The sequence below is a fragment of the Silene latifolia genome, chromosome X, assembly GCF_048544455.1.
Source record: "Silene latifolia isolate original U9 population chromosome X, ASM4854445v1, whole genome shotgun sequence".
NCBI classification, from domain to species: domain Eukaryota; kingdom Viridiplantae; phylum Streptophyta; class Magnoliopsida; order Caryophyllales; family Caryophyllaceae; genus Silene; species Silene latifolia.
In genome coordinates, this window is record NC_133537.1 from 327,339,818 (window position 1) to 327,365,904 (window position 26,087).

Sequence of the window (26,087 nt, forward strand, 5' to 3'; positions counted from 1 at the left end):
GCGAGACAGACGGGTTACTACGTGGGACGTTGGATGTAGTAGCTTTCATGTGGTAAGATGGTGATAATGATTAGAGTAATCATTATCTAAAGATGGAGGTAATCATTAGATTGTGTTCATGGTATTCATGGGATAGTTTTGGGGTTTGTACGTAGGGTTAATATGTTGCTGCCTGGTTGCTAGATTTCTCTTTCGTAGTACGCCGTTGTGTGTGTGTTCTTGTGTGGGTGAATGTGGATCCCTTCTCTTGTTTGTCTTCCTTGTATTTATAGTGAATAAACCCTAGTGGGTTTATTAGGGTTTCCCACTTAATTGTCTTTTTCCTCAAGGTAGAGCTTGGTAACAACTTGGACTTTCCTTATTCAGAATATGGCAACAATTAGGATTTCCTTGTCTTACCCGAGATCTTATTAATATCTTAGTCCAAGCTGAACTCTTCTTCACCTGTTGTCCTTCCCGGATTATCCTGCTTCCAGACCTGCCTCCCTGGCTCGGTCCATGGGCCCGACTCCCCATGTATGTAATGAGTCTATTGCTCATTAATTACCCACTTATCTCGTGCCACGTAGCCCAGGTAAAATACGATAATTTTGGCCCTAACAGTTGCCCCCAATTTCGCTTCTCAGCTTTGTTGAGGAGGGAAATTGATTCTTCAAGCTCTTCTTACTATCGCTACTCTGCTACCGATAAATTGTTGCTATCCTTCTGGATTATGTTGCTATTCTGCTGGAAGGAGTTGCAGCCAACCTACTGTGATAGACCGATGGAACAGACTGCAGAAGCTCTGATAGAGAAGTCTGCTTTGAATTCTCGCCGGAGCAAGCTCTTTGGGTCGCCACGGATCGACTCGCTAGATATACTTGAGATAATTCTGCATCCCTACTCTGTACCAAGAATTCTGGAACCCTGGCCTGCTTAATTCTGCTGAATCGTACTCTGCTGTCCTTGTAGACTGATTTCTGGCTCTCCTTGGTTCTGCTGATCGGGAAGTAGATGTAAACTGATTTTTTACTGATGTAGACTCGTGGACTCCTGCTAGCAGAATTTTCAGCAAGCGGACTCTAGGTGGATTTATGTTGTAGGATGCTCAGAACAACTGGTGGACTCTAGGATCCTGATTGCTGACGTTGGGGGTCTTGATGGTTGGTGCGGGGAATCGACACCTGGTTACCGGAGTCCGGAAGGCGGCTCGGGAACCCAGGCGATGGCGGATGCCGTGGAGCAGATACGACTGGGGACCAGGTGGCGATCCGGGATCCGACGACGATCGACGCCCGGGGACCAGGTGGCAGATCTTGGGATCCGGGATTTGACCGTATTTGGGAAGCTGGACGATCAGCTCGGGAACGACAAAGGCGATCTTTGCCGGGAGCCGGGATTTATTCTTTGGCTGGAGCTTGATGGCTGAATCTGGGAACCAGACGATCGGCGTTAGGGACCGAGGGACGGCGACACTGGGACCGATGGTCGGGCGCTGGACTCTGTTGGCGGATGCCGGGAGCGGATGCGACACTAGGGACCGGTGGCGGATGCTCGGATCCGCACGATCGCTCGAAACGGTCGATCGGCTCGAAACCGCAAACCGGTGTTGGGTGCCAGACGGTTGAATCCTGGGAAGCACTTCCCACATGTCCTTATCATTCTGTTATCTGGTCACCAAGGGTGAATCCGGTGGCTAGAGCATTTGGCACAAGTTTGCTGTGCATTTGCTATGTAGGTGATACCTGCAAAATGTTAGTAGTGCGATGCATGTGCATGCATGGACTCTCTGATGTATGATGCAGACTATATGATGGTTAGATATGTTGTAGACTATCATATGTCGTGAATGCAATGTTAACCATGACTATATGCTTTGTCTTTGTGGTTTCGTTTGTCTTTGCCTGGAGTTTAGTTCCCACTTTTGATTTGCCAGGAGGCTGACCTAGTTCCAGGTACACAGCCTCTGCCCCTGGTGACAGATATTTGATAACATATTTTACCCATGACGTAAAATATCTTATCACTAGGATTAACTGACTATAGCATACCTTCATTGATTGTTTCTGACTAACAAGGAATGTTGCGTTCCTTGTGGTTCCAGACGTTTGAAATCCGTGCATGAACCTTTTTCTCTACGACATAGCTATGGAATTACTGAGTTAACGTTAAGGTATGGGTGGTCTTAGTATGCCGTACCCTGCGCGCTACCTCGGCGTATGCTCTCCATGTGGCTTGACTTAAGATAAACGTCTTGTGACCTCACATGGCGGTGGACCCTCAAAGTGTCCCTTATCTGACAAGCAACCAACATCAATGTCAAAGCCTTTCTCCCTAGAAGCGTGAAAGATAACCAAATAGTGCAAATACCTGGTGCTATCTCATGGTGTTCCAGAGCAACATCTGGATCCAGGAAGCCACTGCGCGTACCACTTGGGTTTTTAGAAAATATTTTGTTTTAAACAAAGAGGAATAAATAAAAAGAACACAAAAACAAATTTTGAAACTAAAAAAGGACTCGATAAGACAAAAGATATTAGTAAAAAGGTTTTTGCTTCACGGACTGTTGAAAGGTAATCTGTACACTAAGGTTTCGGCACTTTGTCAGACAAAGTAAAGTCGGGGATTATACAAGATTTGACCTTGCATGGCCATCAATCTGTACACCCTATTACCTGGCGCTTTCAGCCTGTCATTGTCCTTTCCGATTGTAAGCAAATTTTTCAGCCTTGTGATTTTTGGTATTTTCAAATACCCTTCATAGCACTAGGTCCTCTACTGCGAGAGTCCTGATTCTCACGTTGCTATCATATGCCCTTGTTTCTGATTGCTTGTACGATGTCATGCGTATGTGAGCACTTCTTAGTTCAGCTGTTGTGGCTTTTTCTTTTTGCTATCGTTTCAGGTTCTTAACATTGAGTTTGTTGTTTGACCAAGCTTGCTCGATGGACTATTGACTTCTAGCTGTCGCGTGGGGGACGTAGTCTCTGCCTCCTGCATGCCTTTCACGGCTTTGTTGTGGATGACATGCAAAATAGTATGAGGCCCACACTTACTTTTTACTTTCTTGCTGAGGGTAGTGTCATTTGTTTTTTGTCTTTTGTTATTTCACGTTCTGGTGTCCAGGGAACCAGGCTGGTGGTAGCACGTGTTGCTGTGATTTGTCACTTTGGAAAGCTGATGCAGGATGTGTTCTGCAGCATTCTGGCTGCTGCCTGTCTCCTATATATTCAGGGTGCTAAGAGCTTTTATGTATCAGCGGTACATTGATTGAATTGCCCCCATGCCATTGATTCATGTCCTACAAGCTGTTGGCGGAGCTATCTATTCTGCTGGCCCGACCTGTGCGCGGGGAGGTTGTTTCTGCAGGCCGAAAATTTGTTGCAGGAAGCACTCTGCTTTCTGCGTTCTGCGTCCTGCGTTCTGTGTCCTGCATTCTGCATCCTGCATTCTGGATACTGCATCCTACATTCTGCGTTCTGTGTTCTATGTTCTACGCCATGCGCCCTGCATTCTGCGTTCTGCGTCCTGCGTTCTGCGTTCTATGTTCTACGCCCTGCGTCCTGCATTCTACATTCTGCGTCATATGTTGCAGGAGGAGCGATTTTATATGGGGAAGGAGTGACAGGTTTTGGAGCCTGAGTAACCACTCCTGATGGTAGGGAGATCTCCTGCAAGAAATTATTCTAATAGGGCCAGCATATGGTATAGCCAACGTCCTTCCAATGTTCAAGGCAGTAGTTATTCAAAATATAGCAGGGTAACAAGATTACGAAGTTACGAATTACTTTAAGAGCGACATATGGACATGAATCTTCTGTTCTTGTTTACCGATGATTTTAGCACATGAATGATAAGCATAAGTGATGAGATACCTAGCTTGAATGTTACCCCCAGGTTGTAAGGACGTCTGCCTCCAGGTTCTGGGTTGTGGCCCCTGGCTGGGGACCTATCTGGTTCCAGATATTTTCAGGTGCCTGACTCTCAGGGTCGCTGCAGGCTCGGACTATCAGGTTCCCTGCTGGTCTTGCGGGGACCTGGGTATCAGGCCTACTCTTGTCCCCCTTATAGGAAATTCTACTAGTGTTTTCATGTACAACTCTGGTTCCTATTTCCCTTTCAGGTTCCTGATGTTTTCATCCACCTAGGTCTGGGGTGCTGGACTAGAGTCAGGTGCAAAGTCTACCATGGTTTGTGTCTTAACAGTCATTCGAGGTTCAATGTTCAGGTTGTGAACACTTAGGCGTATGGTTCAATTAGTCATTGGTCATTTATCCTAATAGCTCTAGTTTTCTCATATAGGCTTTCAGGGATAGTCAATTACCGCATGGATATGATGAGATTAAAATAAGAAAGCAATTTACAAAAAGTTACAACAAGTGCAAGAAACAGTTTTTCAAGTGACGTGTACCTGGTCTCTGCAGGATGCAGAGACTTATTTGAGATAATATTCTAGGTGCCAATATGAAGCAAACAGATGCCTTGGTTGCCGATACGTATGGGGCGCTGGGACCAGGAGCGGGGAATCAGATACAGGGACTAGGCATACTATGACCAGGGTTCTTCTGGTTCTGGCTCGGACAGCAGAGGTGGTATTAGGGTTTCCCTGATTCTGCTTCCTTTGGCTGATGGCTCCTGCAAATGGGCTACGCAAAAGTCTGGCTCACTCTGGGTCCTGCCTTTCATCTGGTCATGTTTCCTGTCTCCTCAGGTTTCCTGCTTCATGTTTTCTGCCTCCTCAGGTTTCGCCTCTGCTTCCTCCTGCATCCTGCTTCCGGCTTCCTGCTCCCTGGAATTCCGTTTCAGGTTCCTCTTACTTTCTGGATTTCTGTTTCTGGTTCCTCCTGCTTCCTGGATTTCCGTTTCTGGTTCCTTCTACTTCCCTAAAATGTTGTTGAGGCTGCTGATGTTCCTGAGCCAAAGCTAGTTCTTGCAAGAGAAGGTCAAACAGAGCAAGGTAGAAAAGCTGGTGTAGCTGCTGCCGAGGAGAGAATCATGCTAGGAGGTCCTCTCTTCTATCATGTTTGTACTTTTGTTTATCAGTGCCTGGCGACTTGGCCTTTTTGTATTTTGCTTTGTTTCGGGATTGTTCCCTAGATGCAGACTGGGTATGAAACTCGTTGTAGAAGCTTCTTATGAGCTGTTACCCTACAAGGGTGACAATTTGCTGGAATCAACATCCAAGCACCTGGCGGACTGCGTGTTGATTGTTGTTGTTGGTTCTTATATTCCGATTGCTTCTTTGCAAGCTTTGATAGTTCCTGCAGGACGCTCATTCTGGTTTGCCACTTGCTAGATTTGATCTGCTTCCTATCATGTAATCGCAGGACAAAGCGAGACATGCCATGTAAGTTTCATTAATTTTAAACAATTGACGATGAAGATTACCTGTGTACTCTGAATTTTTAGCACCGTTCGTTCCGGGTTCAGCTTACCCATGTTGAGTGAGTTTATTGTATCCACTAGAATTTTTCTTACGGTGTAGTTTCTATATACGATGTTACGATAAGAGCAACCAGGCGGTGTTTCTGAGTATAGGCGATCTCCTTTTGTTTTTGTGAAATGCCTTTTTTTGCCTTTCAGTATTTTAGGCTATAGAGTTCTAATCCACCTGTTATCACGTAAATTATTCTAGCACAAATAGAGGCGTAAATGGTAGAACCTGACTCGTGAAGCTTATTTTACTAGACTTGCCCCCACGTGTTAACAGGTGGTTGTTCCACCAAGCTTTGTGATCCTGCAAGAGGGTTAGAGACAGGCGAAATAGTACCAAATATGTTACAACCTAACAACACTTCTGCAGAGGTCTGCCCCGTGGTCATTTGGCTTGTGGAGTTGTAGCGACACCGGTTGAGTTGGTCATTCGGTTCATCTTTGGTGAAAGTTCCCGCAACAGGGAGGAATTTAGCTCCAAAACAGCTACTAGATACGGTGTTACGATCCGCTTCCATTCTGGTCGCATGGGAGAGTAGTAGGATGCTAGGCATCCAGGGTATAGTCCGGTGTCCCTCTTACCGCAGCTCCGTTGTCTCTCTCCGCAACCTACTTCGGATAGCCTAAGTCGATTGTGAATTTCCATCCGGAGCACCAAAGACGACGTCTAGGGATCTCTCGGTCCAAAGATTCGGAGGTCCGATCCGCCCTACCGGTACCTCCGAATCGTGCACTGCATCGAGCATTCTTTGGGTTGGTTCGCCTCCGCTTGTACACATGTTCTTTGTACGCGTCTGTTTGGCGGTTTCGGTGCACTTGACCATTCTGCTCCGGTAGCTAGAGGTTGGAGGGACTCGGCGTCTAGATCTTATAGGACTCTAGAGGAACTCGGGAGCGATTCTGCCGCCGCATCCGGATGAAGATGCAGGACCAGATCTGCTGGAGGACCCTGGTAAACTCCATGGACCAGATCTGCTGGAGGACTCTGGGGAACAACAGGGACCAGATCTGCTGGAAGATTCTGGGGAACAACAGGAACCAGATCTTTGACTTCGGGGAGCAGATCTACTGCTCCGGAGAGCAAATCTACTGCTGGATTCTGGAGGAATTCCGGGGACCGGACCTGCGGTCGAACTCAGGCTTCTGAAGGATCTTCGGGGACCAAATCTGCTGCCGGACTCTGGGACCAGATCTGCTGTCGACAGGAGGAACCGGGGACCGGTCTGGCTGCCGGACTCGGGGCGGTCTGGCTGCGGACTTGGAGGAACCGGGGACGGTCTCTGCCGGACTCTAGGCCAGATCTGCTGCGGGACTTCTGGAGGAACTTTGGAAGCTGATCTACTGCTGGCTTCTAGCGGAGGACCCTGGGAAGCAGATCTGCTGCTGGCTTCCGAGGAGGGTCCCGGGGAAGCTCGACTTACGGCGGAGGATCTGCAGGCGGTCTGGCTGGCGGCTTCCGGGGAGGGTCCCAGGAAGCAAATCTGCTGCTGACTTCTGGCGGAGGATCCCAGGAAGCAGATCTACTACTGGCTTCTAGGGAGGATCTTTGGAAGCAGATCTGCTTCAGGCTTCCGGGGGATCCCAGGAAGCAGACTTACTGATGGCTTTCGGATGACTTCATGGATAATGAGGAGATCTTGCTCGCTAGGGGACATGGCACCGAATATTGACTTTATGACAACTTGACTATAGAGATCGATCACCATGCCCCACGGTGGGCGCCAAACTGTTTTGGTAAATTTCTACCAATTTAGGGTTAAAGTGACCGCTATTTTTAGCCTCGTACCGGGGGTTAAATTATATGTGATTTGTGATGGAATATGTATGTAATTAGGACGGAGTAACGATATGAACAAAGTAAAGGACGAAATAAGGAAATAATAACACAAGAGATTTTGGTGCCCCTAAATTGGTAGAAATTTACCAAAACAGTTTGGCGCCCACCGTGAGGCATAGTGGTCGTCTTCGTTAGTCAGTCTACACAGCAAGCACAACATGTCCGGACACCAAGAAATCAACCCGGGTAGCACCAGCTCGAGTCAATCTCGAGCTCAAGTGACCTTGTAATTACTTGTCTCTGATACCATGTCAAGATACTAGTTTTAAAGGTAACACGATTTTACCGTCCCTAATACTCTTATTACTGATTTCTCTTAGACAACCATGGAACAAAACACACTAGCTCCAGGGCCATCCCTATAGGGTATTTGGGTTGGCAAATGACAAGGGTCTAAGTCTAGAAGGGACCCGTTAGGGTGGAATTAGAAGTTCGCTATATAAGCTATAGCTCGAGACCTTTTTTCAAATAAAATGTATTACATGTAAAAACCAAAAGAAGGTGAATAGTCTAGTGGTTTTGCATATTACCAAATATAAGAGGCCCCGTGTTCTATTCCTCATGACTTTTTTCCACCATTTCTATATTTTTTTTGGAATTCACTACATTGATAGGTTCATTTTCACCATTTCTATTTTTTTTGTTTTTTGGAATTTACTATATTGATAGACGGCATAGACCTATCCATTTAATCATTTACTTATATTTTAGTGGGTCAATTGAGTTTAAATAAAATATTTTCCATGCATTTGAGATTTTGTGCGAATTGTGTTCATCGTAGCAAAATTTGTCCAAATTATACATTTAATGTACTAATCTATAAAACTAATATCTAAACTTTGAAAGAGTTTCCATCTTTTGCGATTTTTTGACGATAAAATGGTTGAATTATAAGGTACCCTCTCTCCAATTTTCCAAATCTAAAACCATTTTTTCTTCTAAATTTTTTAAGATTGTTCAAGAATCAACCTCATCTAATTCAAAATTTTTTGTGCGTTTATTGAATTGTACTCCTTCTGTCCCGGTCATTTGCTGTCCTTTTCCATATTAAGGTGTCTCGGTCATTTGTTGTCCTTTCTATTTTAAGAATGAATTTGATAAGCAATTTGACCATTCACCCTCAATTTATTCCACTTGTCATTTTATAATTGGTCCCTTCCTTCTTTCTTGGTCTTTGGGCCAAAACCAAAGGATAACAATTGACCGGGACGGGGGGAGTAATAGATAATGACACATAAATTACTTGGACAATGATTTTTAAAGAGTTAGAATCCCATTTTACAATTTTGCCTAGAAACTCAAAATATTTAGGACCGGCACTACTCTATTTTCCATTGGAGAAACATGTGTCTCACTTTTACATAATCAAACTTTAATTGGTCCTTGATCAAACCTCCCCATCAACACACAGAGAATAGAAAAGGACTAACTAAAGTACAAAGACTTTGTTGTTGACTAAGCACAACTGAACAAGTCATCATTCAACAAGCTAATAAGATTAACAAGAAAGGCAAAGCACTAATAACACGACCAAATCAAACAATGTACGAAGAATGGCCTTAATCTAGTAGACTAGTACCTTCCTGGCCTATGCAGTCGACGCGTACGTAGTACGTACTTAAAGTTTACAAATAAAATAAGCAGACTTTTATAACTTCAATTCATTGACCTCCTTTTGTATAAATACCACCACCCAACGTATAATTTTCAATAACAAACTTTGCAACTCCGAATACAATACCTCGAGAAACATTACTGCAATTCATAATTTCAAGATATAATAGAATGAAGGTATACCTCAATTACTGTTCTTAAACGTATATATTCGTTTTAAGATTACATTGGGTCATAACACCTCATTTAATAGATGAGATAAACTTTTTGCTATTTCTGTTTGTCTTATTTTATCGTATTTGTTCTATTTTAAGTTATTGACGGGTCATTATAATTTTACATTTTTTTTTAATTCAGATGACGGTGGTGCTTAAGTTAGATATGCATGACGACAATAAATGCAAGCGAAAGGTTATGAAAATCGTTTCCACAATTCACGGTAAGAATATATATTCTTTTCTCATTCCATTTCATGTTTTCCATGCAAATAAAAGTTGTATATACAAGTAATAAACTGAAAAAAAATGTGCAGGTATTGATTCAATCTCAGTGAATACAAAGGAACAAAAGGTGACACTTACAGGGAGCATGGATCCCATAGCATTAGTGAACAAATTGAGAAAGGTTTACCACACAGAAGTGGACTCAATTCTGCCCGTGAAAGAACCCGAAAAGAAAAACGACGAATCGAAAAATCAGGCCCAAATAGTTGAGTATATGAAGCCATTTGAATTCTATAGTTATAACAACTTTCCTACTTATCCTGGATATTATCCTTATTATTCTTGATGTTAATGTTCAGAATGGTAATTTTTGGGTGTAATATAATTTCATTTAGTTTGTGTAATAGTTAGATTGAAAATCGGGTTTATGTTAGTTCGATCAGTAGGATTGGAACCCAGGTCTCCTAGAGAAAGCTAGGCGCTAGCATATTTAGATTTTTAGCTTAAAGCGGAATTGTATTAGTGTAATATCAAGCTTTTTTATCATATGTATTGGAGAAACCTACAAGAAAGAAATGCATGGATGAACTTAAACGCCTTAACAATCGGTAAACTTGATTGATGTTCATAATGTACATGTAAAACCAACCCTAACCTCCATTGTTGTATGAGCTTGAGCTTGAGCTTAACAAACAAAGGTAAATTAATGTGAGGTTTTATTATTTGAGATATTTTGTTTGTTACAAGTGTGTTACTTACATGTATGATAATTATCTACTTATATACAAGATTAACAAACTAACACAAACTCTAACTAACTTTGTCCATGTCAGCAATCCGTGTGTTAGGCTTTCTCACAATGTGATTGGCAGCTTGAATGTCATCTATATTTCCACACTCCCCCTTCAAGCTGGAATCACCCAAGAATTTTATGCCTAATCTTTTAGACAAGTAATTATGTTGATGACCTCCTAATGCCTTTGTCATTAAGTCTGCAAGTTGTAAACTAGATTTCACATGCTTGGTTATGATAAGCCCCTCTTGAATCCTTTCTCTAACATAGTGGCAATCTATATCCAAGTGCTTAGTTGTTTCATGAAAGACTGGATTCAGGGCAATATGCTCGGCTGCCTTGTTATCATAGTATAGACTGATGGGTGTTTGTATATGCACATGAAGATCTTTAAGAAGCCTTTCCATCCATACAATCTCCCCTGCTGTGTAAGACATGCATCTGTATTCTGCCTCAACAGAACTTTTACTCACTGTTTTCTGTTTCTTCGTTTTCCAAGATATCAAGGAATTCCCAAGCAGTACACAATAACATGATAATGACCTACTGGAGAAGGCACAGGTCCCCCAGTCTGCGTCTGAATATGCAGATAAACTCAACTCACTGTTTGAAGGATAAAACAATCCTGCATTAGCTGTATGCTTCAAGTACCTAACTACATGAAGTGCTGCTTATTGTAAGTGTGGTAGTCTAGGCTGTGTCAGGAATTGACTGAGATATTGGACAGAGTAGGAAATATCAGGTCTAGTTAAATTCAAATAGAGCAATCTCCCTATTAGTCTTCTATATCTCTCAGGATCTGGTAATAAGTCCCCGTAATCTATGGATAATTTCATTCCCCTTGGGAGAGGGAAAGTTGTTGCTGTGCAATTTTCCATTCCAAGATCCTTTATTATGTCTGTCATATACTTTCTCTGGTTAAGTAGTATTCCAGTATCATTCTGTGCTACTTTCAAACCCAGAAAGTATCTCATCAGGCCTAGATCTTTTGTTGTAAAAGCTTTATCAAGACTTTGTTTGATCTCCTTGATTTCTGACGGGCTGAATGTCGTATGCCTATCAAATGTAAATTTATAATCACTTACTTACTAAACTACTAAAACAATAATATAGCGAAAGTAAGGGTCGAACCCACAAGGAAGGACTAAGTCAATTAAAGTGTCTAAAAGTATAGAGTAAAGTAACTAGTTTAGGGGGGGGGGAGAATTTGATTTGTTTGATTAACTAAAGAACTAAGATTAAGCAAATAATGAAATAGATGAATTCAAATGGTTTAAAAGGTCTTCACTTAAGCCACGCCATTTCTCTTCACTCATTAATCAAAGAGTAGTACTTACATTTCAAACAAAAAAAAAATCCCCTTATTAATTTCCCCCTCTTTTTAAAAACTTGGCTTTTTCTAATTTGCACTTTTACTCAAGAAATAATCTCAACTTTTAAAATCATCCAATCCCCTCTTCAAACAATGAAGGTAACACCCCTTTACTTCTATTCTTGTAAAAACGCGAAGGCGGTGATTGAGCCCTTTTACTGTACAACATTAATATTATGATCATTGTTTTAGCTAATGTTTGATCTGCTTACTTCATCTGTTTCATTTAATTATATACATTTATATTGATCATTGTAACACTTTCACCATAAGTAAAAGGCAACTCTTCAAGATTAACAAATGTAGCCATATGACCAATCATAGCCTTTTGGTTATAAAAAAGAGGTTTACCTCCACCGGCTTCTTTACTCATGAAACCGCTAAGTTGGGTTTGAGTTTGGCTAGAACACCACTTCCGCTTATACCATGCTCACTATTCAAGTGACGACTCATGCTTCCAAGTCCGCTTCCAACTTTCCAAGCAAAATCTTTGTGTACTTTCTTCACATCACGGCAAACGGTGCATACACAACGATATCTCCTTGGATCTTTTGCGTCCTTCACCTTCACGAAATAACTCCATACAAATGATACTTTATTATTTCTTTTTTTACCTTGACTCGCTTCTTCTTCAATGTGTGCATCATGGGTAGAACCTACAAAAATTCAAATAAATTAGATAATTATATTATTAAAATGCAAGATTAAAACAAAAAAACACTAATTAAAAAATAAAAGTAACACTAATTAAAAAACGAAATTAACAATAATTAATAAACGAAAATAAAATATATTACCCTCTTGAGACGCAAATATCGCATCAACTTCTTCCGGAGTATAATCCCTTCCTGCTTCCATTTTTATATAATTATAATTTTAAAATTTAATTTAATACATAATAATAATAATTAGTAAGTATTATAAATTTATAATAATTATTAATAAGATAATTCTATTATACTAGTAATATAATATATTGTAACTTAAATTAACCAATAAAACTTGATAATTTGAATATATAGAATAGATTAAGATAGAGTTTAGAAAATGTGAGGATTAGTGTGGGAATTAGGGGGTATTTATTGGATTAGAATTAGGAAGAAAAAAAAATATCTAAACTAGTCGTTGATAGTAAACGTTGGACATAATCACAAAGATAACAAAGTTATCAATCTACCACACTAATTGAAAACAAATATAGAAATTGCCAAATTCATCTCACACAATCTTTGAGACAAAATAATCAACAATTTGAAGAGCAATATGATAGCCAATCTTAACTAAGGAATCTGCCAGGGCCGAAAAGCTGGATCATTCTCTTATGGAAACTTCTCACGGAATCGTTGCCCACTGGGGAACGATTCCTAAGAAGGGGCTTTGATGGTCCTTTTACTTGCGTGCTTTGTGATTCACAAGAAACGGAATCAACGGAAACACTGTTCTCGGATCTGTTCTTTGCTAATGAGTTTGGGTTGGAAGTCTCCTGGGGATTAGGGCACAATCAGGGGATAATTTGAGTCTCCAGTCTTGATTTTGCAATTGGCTCTCTGTTCTTTTTAAGGCTGATAATAAGCATGAGGCTTGTCTCTCCTTTTTGTGTACCTTTTGGACTATTTGGGTGGTAAGGTGCAGGAAGTTTTTTGATAGTACCGAGTGCTCCCCTATTGGTGCTCTCTGTCTTTATCAAGACTCTCTTAACTTAGCTCTTTCTGCTAAAGATGGGAAACCGGGGTCCATAGTTTTCCAAACACCGATGGAGGAGGACTTGACTAATCTTAGGAATGGAGTACCCTTTCCTCTGATTCAGAGCTCTGTGAGTTGCTCTCGGTCTCATATTTATGTGGATGCGGCGTGGTCTAAGGAGCTTGCTGCTGGGTTTGGCGGATGCATCCTTTTTGATAATGATATTGTTTCTGAATTCTGTATCAAAGGAAGGGCGGAAAATGCTGAACAAGCGGAAGCTTTGGCAATTAGGGAAGCCTTAAAGTGGGCGCTCTCGCGCAACATTCTCCATATTAACATTTTCTCTAATTGTCTACAGGTTCTTGCCCAAGTCCTACGGTTCTCACAACTCAAACATTGGACAAGGAATACTATTGACGATATAACCGATCTAGCGGCAAACTTTCATTGTATTTCTTTTGCTTATGTTCCTAGAATTTGTAATAAAGCCGCTCATAGGATAGCTAAGCGTGCTATTAATATGTAGGTCTCGTTAACTCGATTGTCAAAAAAAAAAAAAAAATAATCAACAATTAGTCTTGCTATAGACGGGTATATCCGTCTATAGCTATAGACGGGTCAAATACAATGAAAGTGGTGACATTTTTTGCCTCACCACCCCACTTGTCTTTTGTTTTATTAGTAAAATGGTATTGTATTTGACCCGCCTTTCATTATAGACGGATAGTGACCGTCTATAATGGGATTTTGTGAATAATCAATTACTGTCAAGTCATACAGCCGTTGAGCAACAACACTTTTGGGCGGGCCAGACCGGGCCGGGTCAGAGGCTGGGTCAAAGGCGGGTCAAAGGGCGAGTCAGTGGACGAGCCGGGTTTGGGTTTCTTGACCCGGGCAGGCCATGATAGGGAGGCGGGTCGGGTCGGGCTTGGCCGGGCTATGTGCTAAAATGGCCCGAAGCGGGCTGGGCTGGGCTTGGCCGGACCGGGCCAGTCCGTGCTATTGTCCACCTCTATATCCGGCCCACAAGATGATCGGATATGTCCAGGCTTATCCTCCTATTCCCTACTATGCTAAAAGCATTGAAGAAGACCCAAATGCATGTGTTATTTGTTGATTAAAGCCACTATGATTATTACATTAATTTATTTTAAAACCGTATTACTTTAAGTAAATATATTTATAAAGTAGTTACTAAGGTTTTTTTACCTATTGTTTTAGTAAATGTAGGCCGTTTTACCAAAAGTATTGTAAAACGGTCTTAAACACGTTTTGATATGATATACTATTGGAATAGATGATACAGTTCCATGTATCATCTTGGGAATTAGCATTCAAACATGGTTCTTTGCACAATCAATATTTAGTTCTTTGCACTTGTTATTAATTGTATTCACATGGTCTCGTTGTATGTACTCGGGATATTATAAATACCGAGTGTCAGGCTAGTTATTTTTGGGAACCATCAAGTTGAAGGCATTGATTATGGTGAGACTTTTGCACCCGTAGTTAAAATGGTTACGGTTCGAACTTTGCTTGCCGTTTCCGCTATCAAAAATTGGGAGCTTCATCAAATGGATGTGCATAATGCCTTCTTGCACGGTGATTTGTCCGAGGAAGTTTATATGAAGTTACTCCCGGGTTTCAGCCAAAGGAAAGAGGGAAAGGTGTGTTGTTTGCAAAAATCTCTATATGGGCTTCGCCAGGCGCCGTGTTGTTGGCTTGCAAAATTAGGAGCTGCTTTGCGTGAGTATGGTTTTCTACAATCCTACTCTGATTATTCTCTTTTCAGCTATTCAAAAAATGAGGTATGTCTACATGTTTTGATTTACGTAGATGATCTCGTCATTGCTGGAAATAATTCGGAGGCCATTAAATTATTTAAAGACTATCTTGGGTCTCGCTTTCATATGAAGGATTTGGGTAGTCTAAAATATTTTCTGGGGATAGAGGTTGCTCGTAGCTCCGAAGGTATTTATTTGTGCCAACGGAAATATGCTCTTGATATTGTTTCCAAGTCGGGTCTTTTGGGTGCGAAACCGGCTGTTACTCCCATTGAACTACATCACCAATTAGCACTTGCTTCGGGTGCATTTCTCGAAGATGGTGAGCCGTACCGTCGTCTTGTTGGTCGTTTGGTTTATCTCGCCATTACTCGATCGGATCTTTCTTATGTTGTTCATATTTTGTCCCAATTTTTGAGCAAACCACGAAAAGAGCATATGGATGCGGCTCTTCGGGTAGTTCGCTACCTTAAAGGTCGGCCGGGCCAAGGAATTTTGTTACGGTCCGACAGTTCTCTTACTATTTCTGGGTGGTGTGATTCGGATTATGCGGGTTGCCCTTTGACCCGACGTTCTCTTTCACATTGGATTGTTTTTGTGGGTGATTCTCCCGTCTCGTGGAAGACGAAAAAACAACAAACTGTGTCTCCCTCAAGTGCCGAAGCTGAATACAGAGCTATGACTGTTGTTTTATGTGAATTGAAGTGGTTAGTTGGTCTTTTTTCTAGTCTTGGCCTCGCGGTCCCTCGGCCCTTGTGTCTTTATAGCGATAGTAAGTCCGCCCTCCATCTTGCTCAAAATCTCGTATTTCACGAAAGGACTAAGCATATCAAGGTCGACTGCTACTTTATTCGCGATGCTATTACCGATGGTTTGATCCAACCGTCACATGTTCCTACGGACTCTCAGAGATTGCTGATATCTTTACGAAAGCCTTGGCGTCATCGCAACTTGATCTCCTACTCCGCAAACTGGGCATTCTTTATCTCCATGCTTTATCTCCATGCTCCAGTTTGATGGGGGATATTGGAATAGATGATACAGTTCCATGTATCATCTCGGGAATTAGCATTCAAACATGGTTCTTTGCACAATCAATATCTAGTTCTTTGCACTTGTTATTAATTGTATTCACATGGTCTCGTTGTATGTACTCGGGATATTATAAATAGCGAGTGTTAGTATGTTGTATGCATCATCAGAAAATATAACTCAATCATTCCAATTGTTATCATATAGTTGTAGCTATAGGTGATGGTGATTAGTGATTAGTGATTACTGATTAGAGTTTTGTCGAATTATTGCATAAGATTATTTTTATAAATATTTATTTTCCCTTCCCTTAACTCTTGTTTTAAGGGTACGGCGTAGAATTGAGGACATAAGTGTTAGTCGGATGTGATTTAAGTTGTAATGGAGATTATATTTCGTCATTATAAAAGGAATTTCATTTTTACGATATTTGAATGGTCGTTTGATTGTCATGTAAATTTTTCGAGTAAATAATTCTTACCCTCTAGATGACTGGATATGATTTGTTATGTTACTTTTATGCTTTTGTTGAATACATAGATAGATTGGTGAAGGGAACAGAGATCAAAAGATGCAATTGAGTGTTTTGGACAAGCGACTTGTGAAATGTATCATATTTTTTTTCTACGTAGTAACGTAGGTCATGCGCTAGGACCATTTCGAAATGACTCGTTTGAGTGAATCTTGTATGTTTCACCCAAGCGATTCAATGACCGTGGAACTCACTCCATAAATCATAATCATTGAAAGAATAGTAAACAAAAAAGTCATCTAGTGATATACCAAAAAAATTTTATTTCCTCCGTTTTAGTTACAGAGTATTTATTTACCCTTAATTTCATTAAAGTACTTCTCACAAGATTGAAAAAAACGAAACATTTGATTGAGCGAAGGAGCACTACACAACGACAAGTGAATTGAGTCCTCACTATTTCATTTTGGAGAAGTGAGATATATTCCAACTATTATATTACTCGTAATTATATTAGTTATGGTCAAAACTTTACTTTCTAGTATGATGAAATTTTCAAATGACCTCGAGTCCAAGCTCAAATCTTACGAGTAAGAGTGATAGCGAGCCGAGCTGAGCATGAGTTTAGCCTTACTCGACTTATGCTCATGAACAAAATTCCATCTCGAGCTTAACCGAGCTTGAAAAAATCGAGCTCATCATTACCATGCTTGCGAGCTTTAACCTGAACTCAAGCTCAATTCAACTAATTTTATAGGTAACACGATTTTACCGTCCATAGTTAATATTTTTATTATTGATTTCTTTTGGACAACCAAGAAGCAAAACACAGTAGCTCTATTTAACACCGCAGAAACATGTGTCTCACTTTAACATAATCAAACTTTAATTGGTCCTTGATCAAAAACCTCCCCATCTATGCATATAGAATAGAAAAGGACTAACTAAAGTACAAAGACTTTGTTGTTGACTAACCCCAAGTCATCATTCAACCAACTAAGATTAATCGATAAGTCTTGCTTAAGACGGGTATTATATATCTGTTTTAAATTTAAGACGGGTCACATACTACCACATAGTGATAATAAAGATCGACAAAACTTTTAACATTTTCTATACAACTTACCATGTAATGTAGTGTGTACCCGCGTCTTAAACATAAAACGGATAATATTCATCTTATATGTTAATTATTGAAGATTAATAATGTAGTCAAAACACTAATAAACACGACCAAATCCAACTACGTACGAAGAATGGCCTTAATCTAGATAGACTAGTATCTTCCTGGCCTATGCCCTCGACGCGTACAAATAAAATAAGCAGACTTTTACTGCTTCATTGACCTCATTTGGTATAAATACCACCACCCAACTTATCATTTTCACTAACAAACTTTGCAACTCTAAATACAATACCTCGAGAAACATTATTGCAATTCATAATATTCAAGACAATAATAGAATGAAGGTATACCTCAATCACTGTTCTTAAATGTACATATCTGTTTTAAAATTATATTGGGTTATAATATCTCATTTGATAGATAAGATAAATATTTTGCTACTTTTTCTGTTTGTTTTATTTATCTTATTTGTTCTATTATTTTAAGTTATTATTGACGGGTCGTTATAATTTAACATTTGTTAGTTGGATTACCAAACTTTTTATACGTCGCCCTAAAAAAAAAAACTTCTTACATACATTTAGTCATAACTGTTTATTTTTTCTTTAGATGACGGTGGTGCTTAAGTTAGATATGCATGACGACAGTAAATGCAAGCGAAAGGTTATGAAAATCGTTTCCACAATTCACGGTAAGAATATATATTCTTTTCTCATTCAATTTTATTTTTCTTTTCCATGCAAATAAAAGTTGTATAAGTAATAAACTTTAAAAAAATGTGCAGGTATTGATTCAATCTCAGTGAATACAAAGGAACAAAAGGTAACACTTACAGGGAGCATGGATCCCATAGCATTAGTGAACAAATTGAGAAAGGTTTACCACACAGAAGTGGACTCAATTCTGCCCACGAAAGAACCCGAAAAGAAAAACGACGAATCCAAAAGTCAGGCTCAAATAGTTGAGTATATGAAGCCATTTGAATTCTACAGTTATAACAATTTTCCAACTTACCCTGGCTACTATCCTTATTATTCTTGATTTTAATGTTCGGAATGATTAATTTTGGGTGTATAATTATATTTCATTTGTGCGATATATAGTAAGTCGGGTTTATGTTCGATCAGTAGGATTGGAACTCATGTCTCCTAGAGAAAGCTAGCATAGTTAGATTTTGAGCTTAAAGCGGGTGCTTTCGTAATGTATTGTTCCTATATAACTTAAATAGAAGACACTTATTTTGTTGATGAGCCGGAATTGTATTAGTGTAATATCAAGCTTTTTTATCATATGTATTCACTACAAGAGAATGATGATTTAGCTACTATTTTAGCAACCAACAAAAATTCAGTTGCTAAATATATAATTTAGCGACTAATGTTGAGTCAAAAAATGTATTTAGTCTCTACTTAGGAGACCAAACTAAAATGATAGCTAATTATGTCTCTATTTTAGAGACTAAATAAAGTAGGTAGCAAATTTAGTATCTAATTTAAGTTTTTAGATACGGATATTTATCAGTAGCTAAGTACGTAGTTATTAAAGAGTCAAAACAAAGCGAGTAGCAAATTTAGTATCTAATTTAAGTTTTTAGCTACGGAAATACATTGGTAGCAAAAGTTATTTTTCATTATCATTTATTTTATATTTCATATAAAATTTATGCCAATTTAAAACATCCTTTTGAATTATTATTATTATAATCTACTTATATTATTAAAAATGTACCTTACCTATAACTCACATACGTAACAATAACTTTTACTTTAAGTAGATATTCACTACCTAAATAGTCATTAATCGTCTTGTGCCTCAATGGTTAGAATGTCAGTTATAGTGTTGAAGGTCCAGGGTTCGATTCCCCTTCACAACAAAAATTATCAATGCCTATATAAGGGGTGGTGCTAGGCAGCGAGCGGTGATCCTACGAGCCATGTCTGTCGCACATTGAGTGCGGGGCTTAGCTAGGGTGACGTGGCATTAGGTCCCATACCTATTATATGTCCTAGCGAATTTAGATACCGACTCGTTGGTTTACTCAGCCGAGTAAGTGTGTCGTGTGTTTCTGGACAGACTACCGTCCAGGAATACTCGGCCGAGTATACTCTATACTCGACCGAGTATCCGGTCAGACGATGTTTATTTCCGCGGTTTAATTTAGAAAGGATTAGAGTTATATAAACGGGATTTACAATTCTTAATCATTTCAACAAAACCTAAACTTACAACGTAACTCTAATCCTCTCCAAATCTCTCTCTCAAGTGCGTGGATCGTTCGTGAGTCTAGTTCATCTTTCCTTGCGTCGATTGTGTCGGTAAGCCTCTGATTAAATAAGTTTCTTTAATTTGTCTTTTAGGGTTTTGCCCTAGTTTATGATTTGGGGGAAAGGGGATTTTGGCATGTTATAATTGGAATTATTTGATTGTTGTTAGGTGGAGACTTCGTAGAGGAGTCATTTTAGCCTGCTTGATTGTCTCATTTCAGTTTGTGCTAAGGTATGGTTTTCCTACCCGGTTTACTGTTTAATTGATTTAAGAGTATGTGGTAATTGTTTGCACGATTGATATTGTGATTATCTGCTGTTGTTGGATTGGAGTTTGGTGTTGGTGTTGTGATGGTTGTTGGTGAAGTTCACGAGGCGCGTCCTCGGCTGAGTGGAGTCACTTGCGGGAGTGGCTTCACGCCCTAGTTTCGCCCTCTGTGGAACCCACCACAGGAGGGGATGTGCACATTAATGAACAGGGTTATCGCTCGTTGATGAGCGGGTATTTGGTGGGCAAGGTTGCGGTCCCCCACTGGCAGGGCTACACACTTTAGTGTGTAGTCAGTTACATGATGTGATGGAGAATTGGAGGTGGGCTACAACTAGTTGTTTATCTAATCGTACTTGTCTTATGTTGATTATGCAGTAAACTGATCCCGTTGTTTTGTAAATTTGTGGTGATCCATTCGGGGATGGTGAGCAGATTGTGACAGGTGATGATGGTTATTAGCTCCGGAGACGAGATTGTAATACCCGTCCTTTTAGGGACCCGTTGACCGACGTTGACCGACCTTAGACACTGATCTTGACCTTGGGAATCCTTTTGGACAACATCTTGCGACGATATGAGCTGTGTTTTGCGTGGGACTCGATCTAGCTGAGGCTACTCGATCGAGTAGCTTGGGGGCTCGATCGAGTAGAGGTCACTCGATCGAGTAAGTCAGTTACTCGATCGAGTAACGGGTTTGCAGCTGGGAATTATAAATCGTGTTTCGTGAAACCTCAAATCATTTCTGCTTCTCTTTCTTAAACCTAGATACCGTCTCTTCTTCTTCCCTTCACCATAGTTCCCTTCTTGGAGGTCCTTGATGATGCCTACACCATGGGGATGGGATGCTTGAGTCGGGTAGCGGTCTTGATGCCCGTTTGCTATGAATAGGTATGTATCGTCGTCATCATCGTCATTGTTGTTTTCAGTTAGGGTTGTAGTGATAGTGATAGATGGTTGTACTTTTTGTATAGGTGTTGCTTGGTTGATTGGTATCATTGGATCAGACGCGGAGTTGTTGCGGTTTGCTAAAGGTAGGTTCGCCTACTCAGAACTGTTGGTTGTCTAGAGTGTCTTCTGATATGGTTTGGTTGGTGTAGTGTCGGTATGGTTGATTGATTGTGGTAATTGGTTGGTGTTGCGTTGTTTTGATTATCATGTTGTGGTACAGCTGATTGTTATTGTTTGTCTATGGTTCTCGAGGTGCGTCCTCGGCTGAGTGAAGTCACTTGCGGAAGTGGCTTCACGCCCGTAGTTCGCCCTCCGTGGAACCCGCCACAGGAGAAGATGTGCACATTAATGGACATGGTTTATCGCTCAGTTTGATGACCGAGACTTTGGTGGGAATGGCTTTGGTCCCCCACTGACAGAGCTGGTCTAGTGGACAGTCGGTGACGGTGATTGATTGGAGGAGATGTGGTGCGTGTGAATTGTTGTGCTTGTGTTGTGTCTGTGATTGTGTGTCTGTTTCCTCAGCTGCTGACCTTGCGTGGTTTGTTTGTTGTTTGTGTTTGTTGTGTCTACCGTGATCCGCTATAGTGAGCAATCTATTTTAGCAGGTGTTGGTTGGACTATAGCTGGGTGCTTGGAGGGACGAGTCTATCACGAGTTTGGACAGAAGTAGTTCACATAGTAGATAGTGGTTTTGATTTGTACCTTTGGTATATCATTAGTTTTGTTAATCACTTGTAAAATAACTTAATTGTTCTTTTATTGACATTTGATATTTACTGTCCTCGAGCAACTGAGATGGTGACGTCCTTATATGCTAGGGAAGGTCTTGTTTAGGCTCCTAAGTGTATGGGGGTGTCACAAAGTGGTATCAGAGCGACGATTTTGGAACCTGTAACAAATGAGCCTAATGATTGTTGAGAGTCTAATAAAATGAACGTGGTGTATGTGTATTGGGAGCCCCAGCTGATGTTAGATTTTGGGTGAGTAGGCGCCCTCATTTCAAAATCATGGCCCCATTATGCTTAAGCCGATCCACCGGGTATGGGAATGTCGAGTCGGAAATTTTGTGCCTAGTGTGTATAACGGTTATGATGGCAATGTTTGTGATGGAGTCTTTATGAATGCTAGTATGTGTAATTGTGATGAGAAACTGTGAAAGTCTGTGGTTGAGTAGAAATGTGAATGAAAGTAATGGAAGTGGTGGAATGCTTATATTACGTGACAGTGTGGTGTGATGTGGTGATAACAACGTTTTCTACATCTCTATGTGAGATGGTTTATAAAGGTGTTGCGAGTCTTGAATGTGTGATAACAGAAAGTAGTAAATCTTGGTAGGTATGTGAGTATACTAAGGGATGGTAAGTTTTACGTTTGATGGTAAAAGTTGTTAAGTGGTAATTAGGATTGCAAAAGATGATTTGTTGAGTGCTTTTATTATATGGCATAACTAAGATGAGTAATTTAGTTGATAATTTTTTTGTGACATGTTAAATTCTTAGTAAGCTTGGATGGTAAATGATGGTTTAATGTTAGATGAATGCTTAGAGTGATATACTTATTAGTGGTATTGTTGAAGTTACAAATGCACGATTATAAGTAAAGAAAAGTGTCAAGTGTATGTATTAATAAGTTCATGGTGTAATAGATCGTCTTGCATAATGTTCGTTATAGGATGAAGTGACATGTATCTGGGTTGAATGAGACCGTTGCATTGCATTTGGGTAGTAGTAATACGTCGTGAATGAATATAATAATCTATGACGATCTCCGAATTTACTTTGGAATCGACATGTGTTGTTGTTTTGTAGGAACCGTTACTCAAATTCGTAACTTTTGACCTCGTTCGTAATCTTGCCTGACCGAGTAGGAGTGCTTACTCCATCGAGTAAACCTCATTCGATCTAGTTAGGGAGTTATAATGTCGAAAAAGTTGGATCTGCCAGCGGAAACTCGACCGAGTAGCTCCAACTCAATCGAGTAGAGGCCACTCGATCGAGTAACCTACTTACTCGATCGAGTAAGTGAACAGTACCCGGGGAAATACGGGATTCATAACCCTTCTTCCTATTTTTTCCTTCTTATTTCTTTTCATTCACATAAACCCTAATCCTATCTCTCTCTCTCTCTCTCTCTCTCTCTAAGTTGCTCTAATCCTTGTTTTTGGGTGCTTGAATCTTGGTGTTTACTTGTTTATTTCGTCCTCTTTACTTGCCAATCCTTCAAGCTAAGGTAATACTACTCATCTCTTTCTATGTTTCAATTAATTAAAAACATGTATAATAGTTAGTATTTGTTGAGAAATCCGGTTTATATGCATAAAATCTTGCTTATAGTTGTTGTAACATGATCTAGTTGCTTCAATTTGTTGAGTATTAATGCTAAATGTACCAAAAAATCAAATCAATTTGGGGAAAATAGGTGTCGAAATTTCTACGGTTTGAGATTTTAATTGGGATTTTGGTTGTCTTTTTGATGAAAAGAGGGAAAATTAAGTGATTTTTGTTATGGGTATCATATTTAGAGTTGATTTTGATGATTTTTACTCAAAATTTTGTCTTAAAACTGCCCCAAATTGAATTTCGTCCTACATTATTGTGAAATTTGTTTACTTGTGAAGCTATTTTGAAAGTGTAATCATTAAAAAATGTAGTTGGTATGATAATTGATGCCATACTTGCCATAATTTTTACAGCCGTAGAGACCGTCTGATGATAATATGAGAGTTCATACTTATACTTTCTGGATTGTTTGGTGAAAGTGAGTACGTATGTAGTAACTCCTTTCCATGATCATACATGAATGTTTATGTGTTTTCAGGTATATGTGGTTTGTGTATCTAAGACATATGTTGAAAACAGATGCCGAGACCAACTGTTGGAACCCGTCAGAGTAAGAGGGGGAGGGCTTCTGAGCCCGAGGTAGGTGAGGGGGAGTGGAGGACCTATGGTCCCAGCAGTGCTTGAGTACCCTTCGGTTGTCTTTGTGGACTTTACACAAAGAGATGCTTTTGTTGCCTTACAGAGACGACCGATAAGACTCACCCGTTGTATTGACACAACTCTCTTTACTGACTTGGGGATTGAGACTGATGTTAGGCATATCTTCGAGACCTTGGGGATGACTGGGTTGTACCGCCTCCGGAAACACTCTTATGCCTTTCTGACCCTTGAGTTCATGAGTTATTTTAAGTATGATGCGGTGGAACAAACCATTGAGTTTCACCTCATGAACACCGGTTTCATCTTGACCATGGACATGTTTGCCACCCACCTCAGCTTAGCTAAACCTGCAAATGGATCTCTTAGAAACATCCCGACTGAGTGTGGAGCTCGTAGCCTTATGCCTTGCTTTACCGGCAAACCCGCCCCGACCTCCAGCAACATGTTGATTAATGATGTTCAACATGATACCTTAAAGATCTTTCTTCGTGCTTTGACCTGTTTGCTTTATGAGAGGAAGGATGTGAGTAAGTTAAACTCATATGAGGTGATGTTTCTTGCGGCCTACCTTTACCCCACCCGGTCTCAGAAAGTCATCTTTAGTGCCCCGGACATAGTGTGCGCCAGTTTAGCCTTAATGGCCACCTATGACGCTCGTTTTCTGAGTTGTGGTGCCATTGCCACTTGGTTGGCGGAGAGGCTTACCACCTTTGTGGCCTCCTCGGCCTACACACCTTTGACCCCGACGGTGCCTACCTTGGACCGCGAGTACTTTCTTGACCTCAAGTGGTTGAGGACTTTGGAGGGTGGTGGGTTAGCATGGAGGGTTTGGGGGATGAGTTGGATTCGGATACCTGCTCCCAAGCACCTTCCTGTGACCGAGCCTTTACCGGCGACAGTAGTGGCTGCCGATTCTGAGGATGAGGAGGAGGAGGCTCCTGAGAGGCAGCTTTATCTCATCGACCCAGATATCTAGGAGGTGATGCCTGAGCCGGCGAAAGGGGATCGTGTGAGACCTGAGGATGCCCATCCCAGAGTGGGGAGAGGACCACGATGAGTGAGGGAGAGGTTGGCTGAGACTCAGCCGGAGCAGCTTATGCCTCAACGGTACCAGTTTCCCGGTTACCCTTCCTTTTATAGCCATGAGATGAGAGTGAGCGAGATCACGGAGAGGGTGTCTGCTACCTTGACACTCCGGAACCTCCATAAGATGGCGTATGTGCAGGGCATCGGGACTGAGGCGGCGCAGCTGGTGTGGTGGAGAGGCGTTGGGGACAACAATGGTGTTTTCCACTCTTTCGGCGTGGAGAGGTCTACTTGGGGAGAGCCCCAGTCATATCCCTACAGTTGCTTGTCTCCTTGGCGTATGGGAACAGATGTAGGTGTTGAAGGTGTCGCAGGTCATGATGCAGCTGGAGCGGGCACGTCACGTGGTGATGGTGGTGACGAGGTGATGGATGAGCAGGATGTGGAGTGGTGTCTGTTTTGTTAGTCTTGTTTTATATACACTTTTCTCATGGATTTGTAGTTGATAGTTCTTATTTGGTTGGTACATTATTAGACTTTGGTGTGTAAGTTGGCCATAAGGCCGTATTTTGAGTACTTTTATTTGTTTATGCAGGATTTTTTGGGGGGGGAGCTTCGACTCGTGTTTATATGATTATTTGGTCTTGAAATGGCTCTTAGGGTGATTTTCGACATGTGGCTACTCGACCGAGTGCCCCTCACTCGATCAAGTAGCTACAGGGGTGATATTGGGAGGGTGTTCTGATCTCAGCTTACTCGATCGAGTAGCTGACGAACTCGATCGAGTAAGCCCAGCTCGATCGAGCGCCTTAACAACTCGATCGAGTATCACTGTTACAACTACTTTTCGTTTTAAAACTTGATTGCATGATCATATCATTAAATGTTGTTGTATTATTACTTGTTGTGGGTGCCTTATATCGTTGTTCTATCTCAACAATGGTTATCTTATTACGTGTGGTTGTGCGATTCATACAAGTTTCGATGATATGTCTATAAATTAAAAATACTAAAGTAAATTGCTTCAGGTAACGTAATAGTTGACGGTTGTAACTCTTGTTGCATGTT

General features: G+C 40.7%; 3 protein-coding genes across 3 annotated transcripts; all 3 read left to right on the forward strand.

The window, feature by feature from the left end:
- Window positions 1-8,937: 8,937 nt before the first annotated feature.
- LOC141618361 (heavy metal-associated isoprenylated plant protein 39-like) lies at window positions 8,938-9,882 on the forward strand. Its single transcript, XM_074435462.1, has 3 exons — window positions 8,938-9,040; window positions 9,221-9,302; window positions 9,396-9,882. Exons 1-3 carry the CDS (start codon window positions 9,035-9,037, stop codon window positions 9,650-9,652), a joined length of 345 nt encoding a protein of 114 aa, XP_074291563.1. The 5' UTR covers window positions 8,938-9,034; the 3' UTR covers window positions 9,653-9,882.
- A 3,342-nt stretch (window positions 9,883-13,224) lies between these two features.
- LOC141620786 (uncharacterized) lies at window positions 13,225-13,680 on the forward strand. Its single transcript, XM_074437566.1, has one exon. The coding sequence runs from the start codon at window positions 13,225-13,227 to the stop codon at window positions 13,678-13,680; it is 456 nt and encodes a 151-aa protein (XP_074293667.1).
- A 4,166-nt stretch (window positions 13,681-17,846) lies between these two features.
- On the forward strand, window positions 17,847-18,815 carry LOC141618360 (heavy metal-associated isoprenylated plant protein 39-like). Its single transcript, XM_074435461.1, has 3 exons — window positions 17,847-17,912; window positions 18,178-18,259; window positions 18,353-18,815. Exons 1-3 carry the CDS (start codon window positions 17,907-17,909, stop codon window positions 18,607-18,609), a joined length of 345 nt encoding a protein of 114 aa, XP_074291562.1. The 5' UTR covers window positions 17,847-17,906; the 3' UTR covers window positions 18,610-18,815.
- The last annotated feature ends 7,272 nt before the right edge of the window (window positions 18,816-26,087 follow it).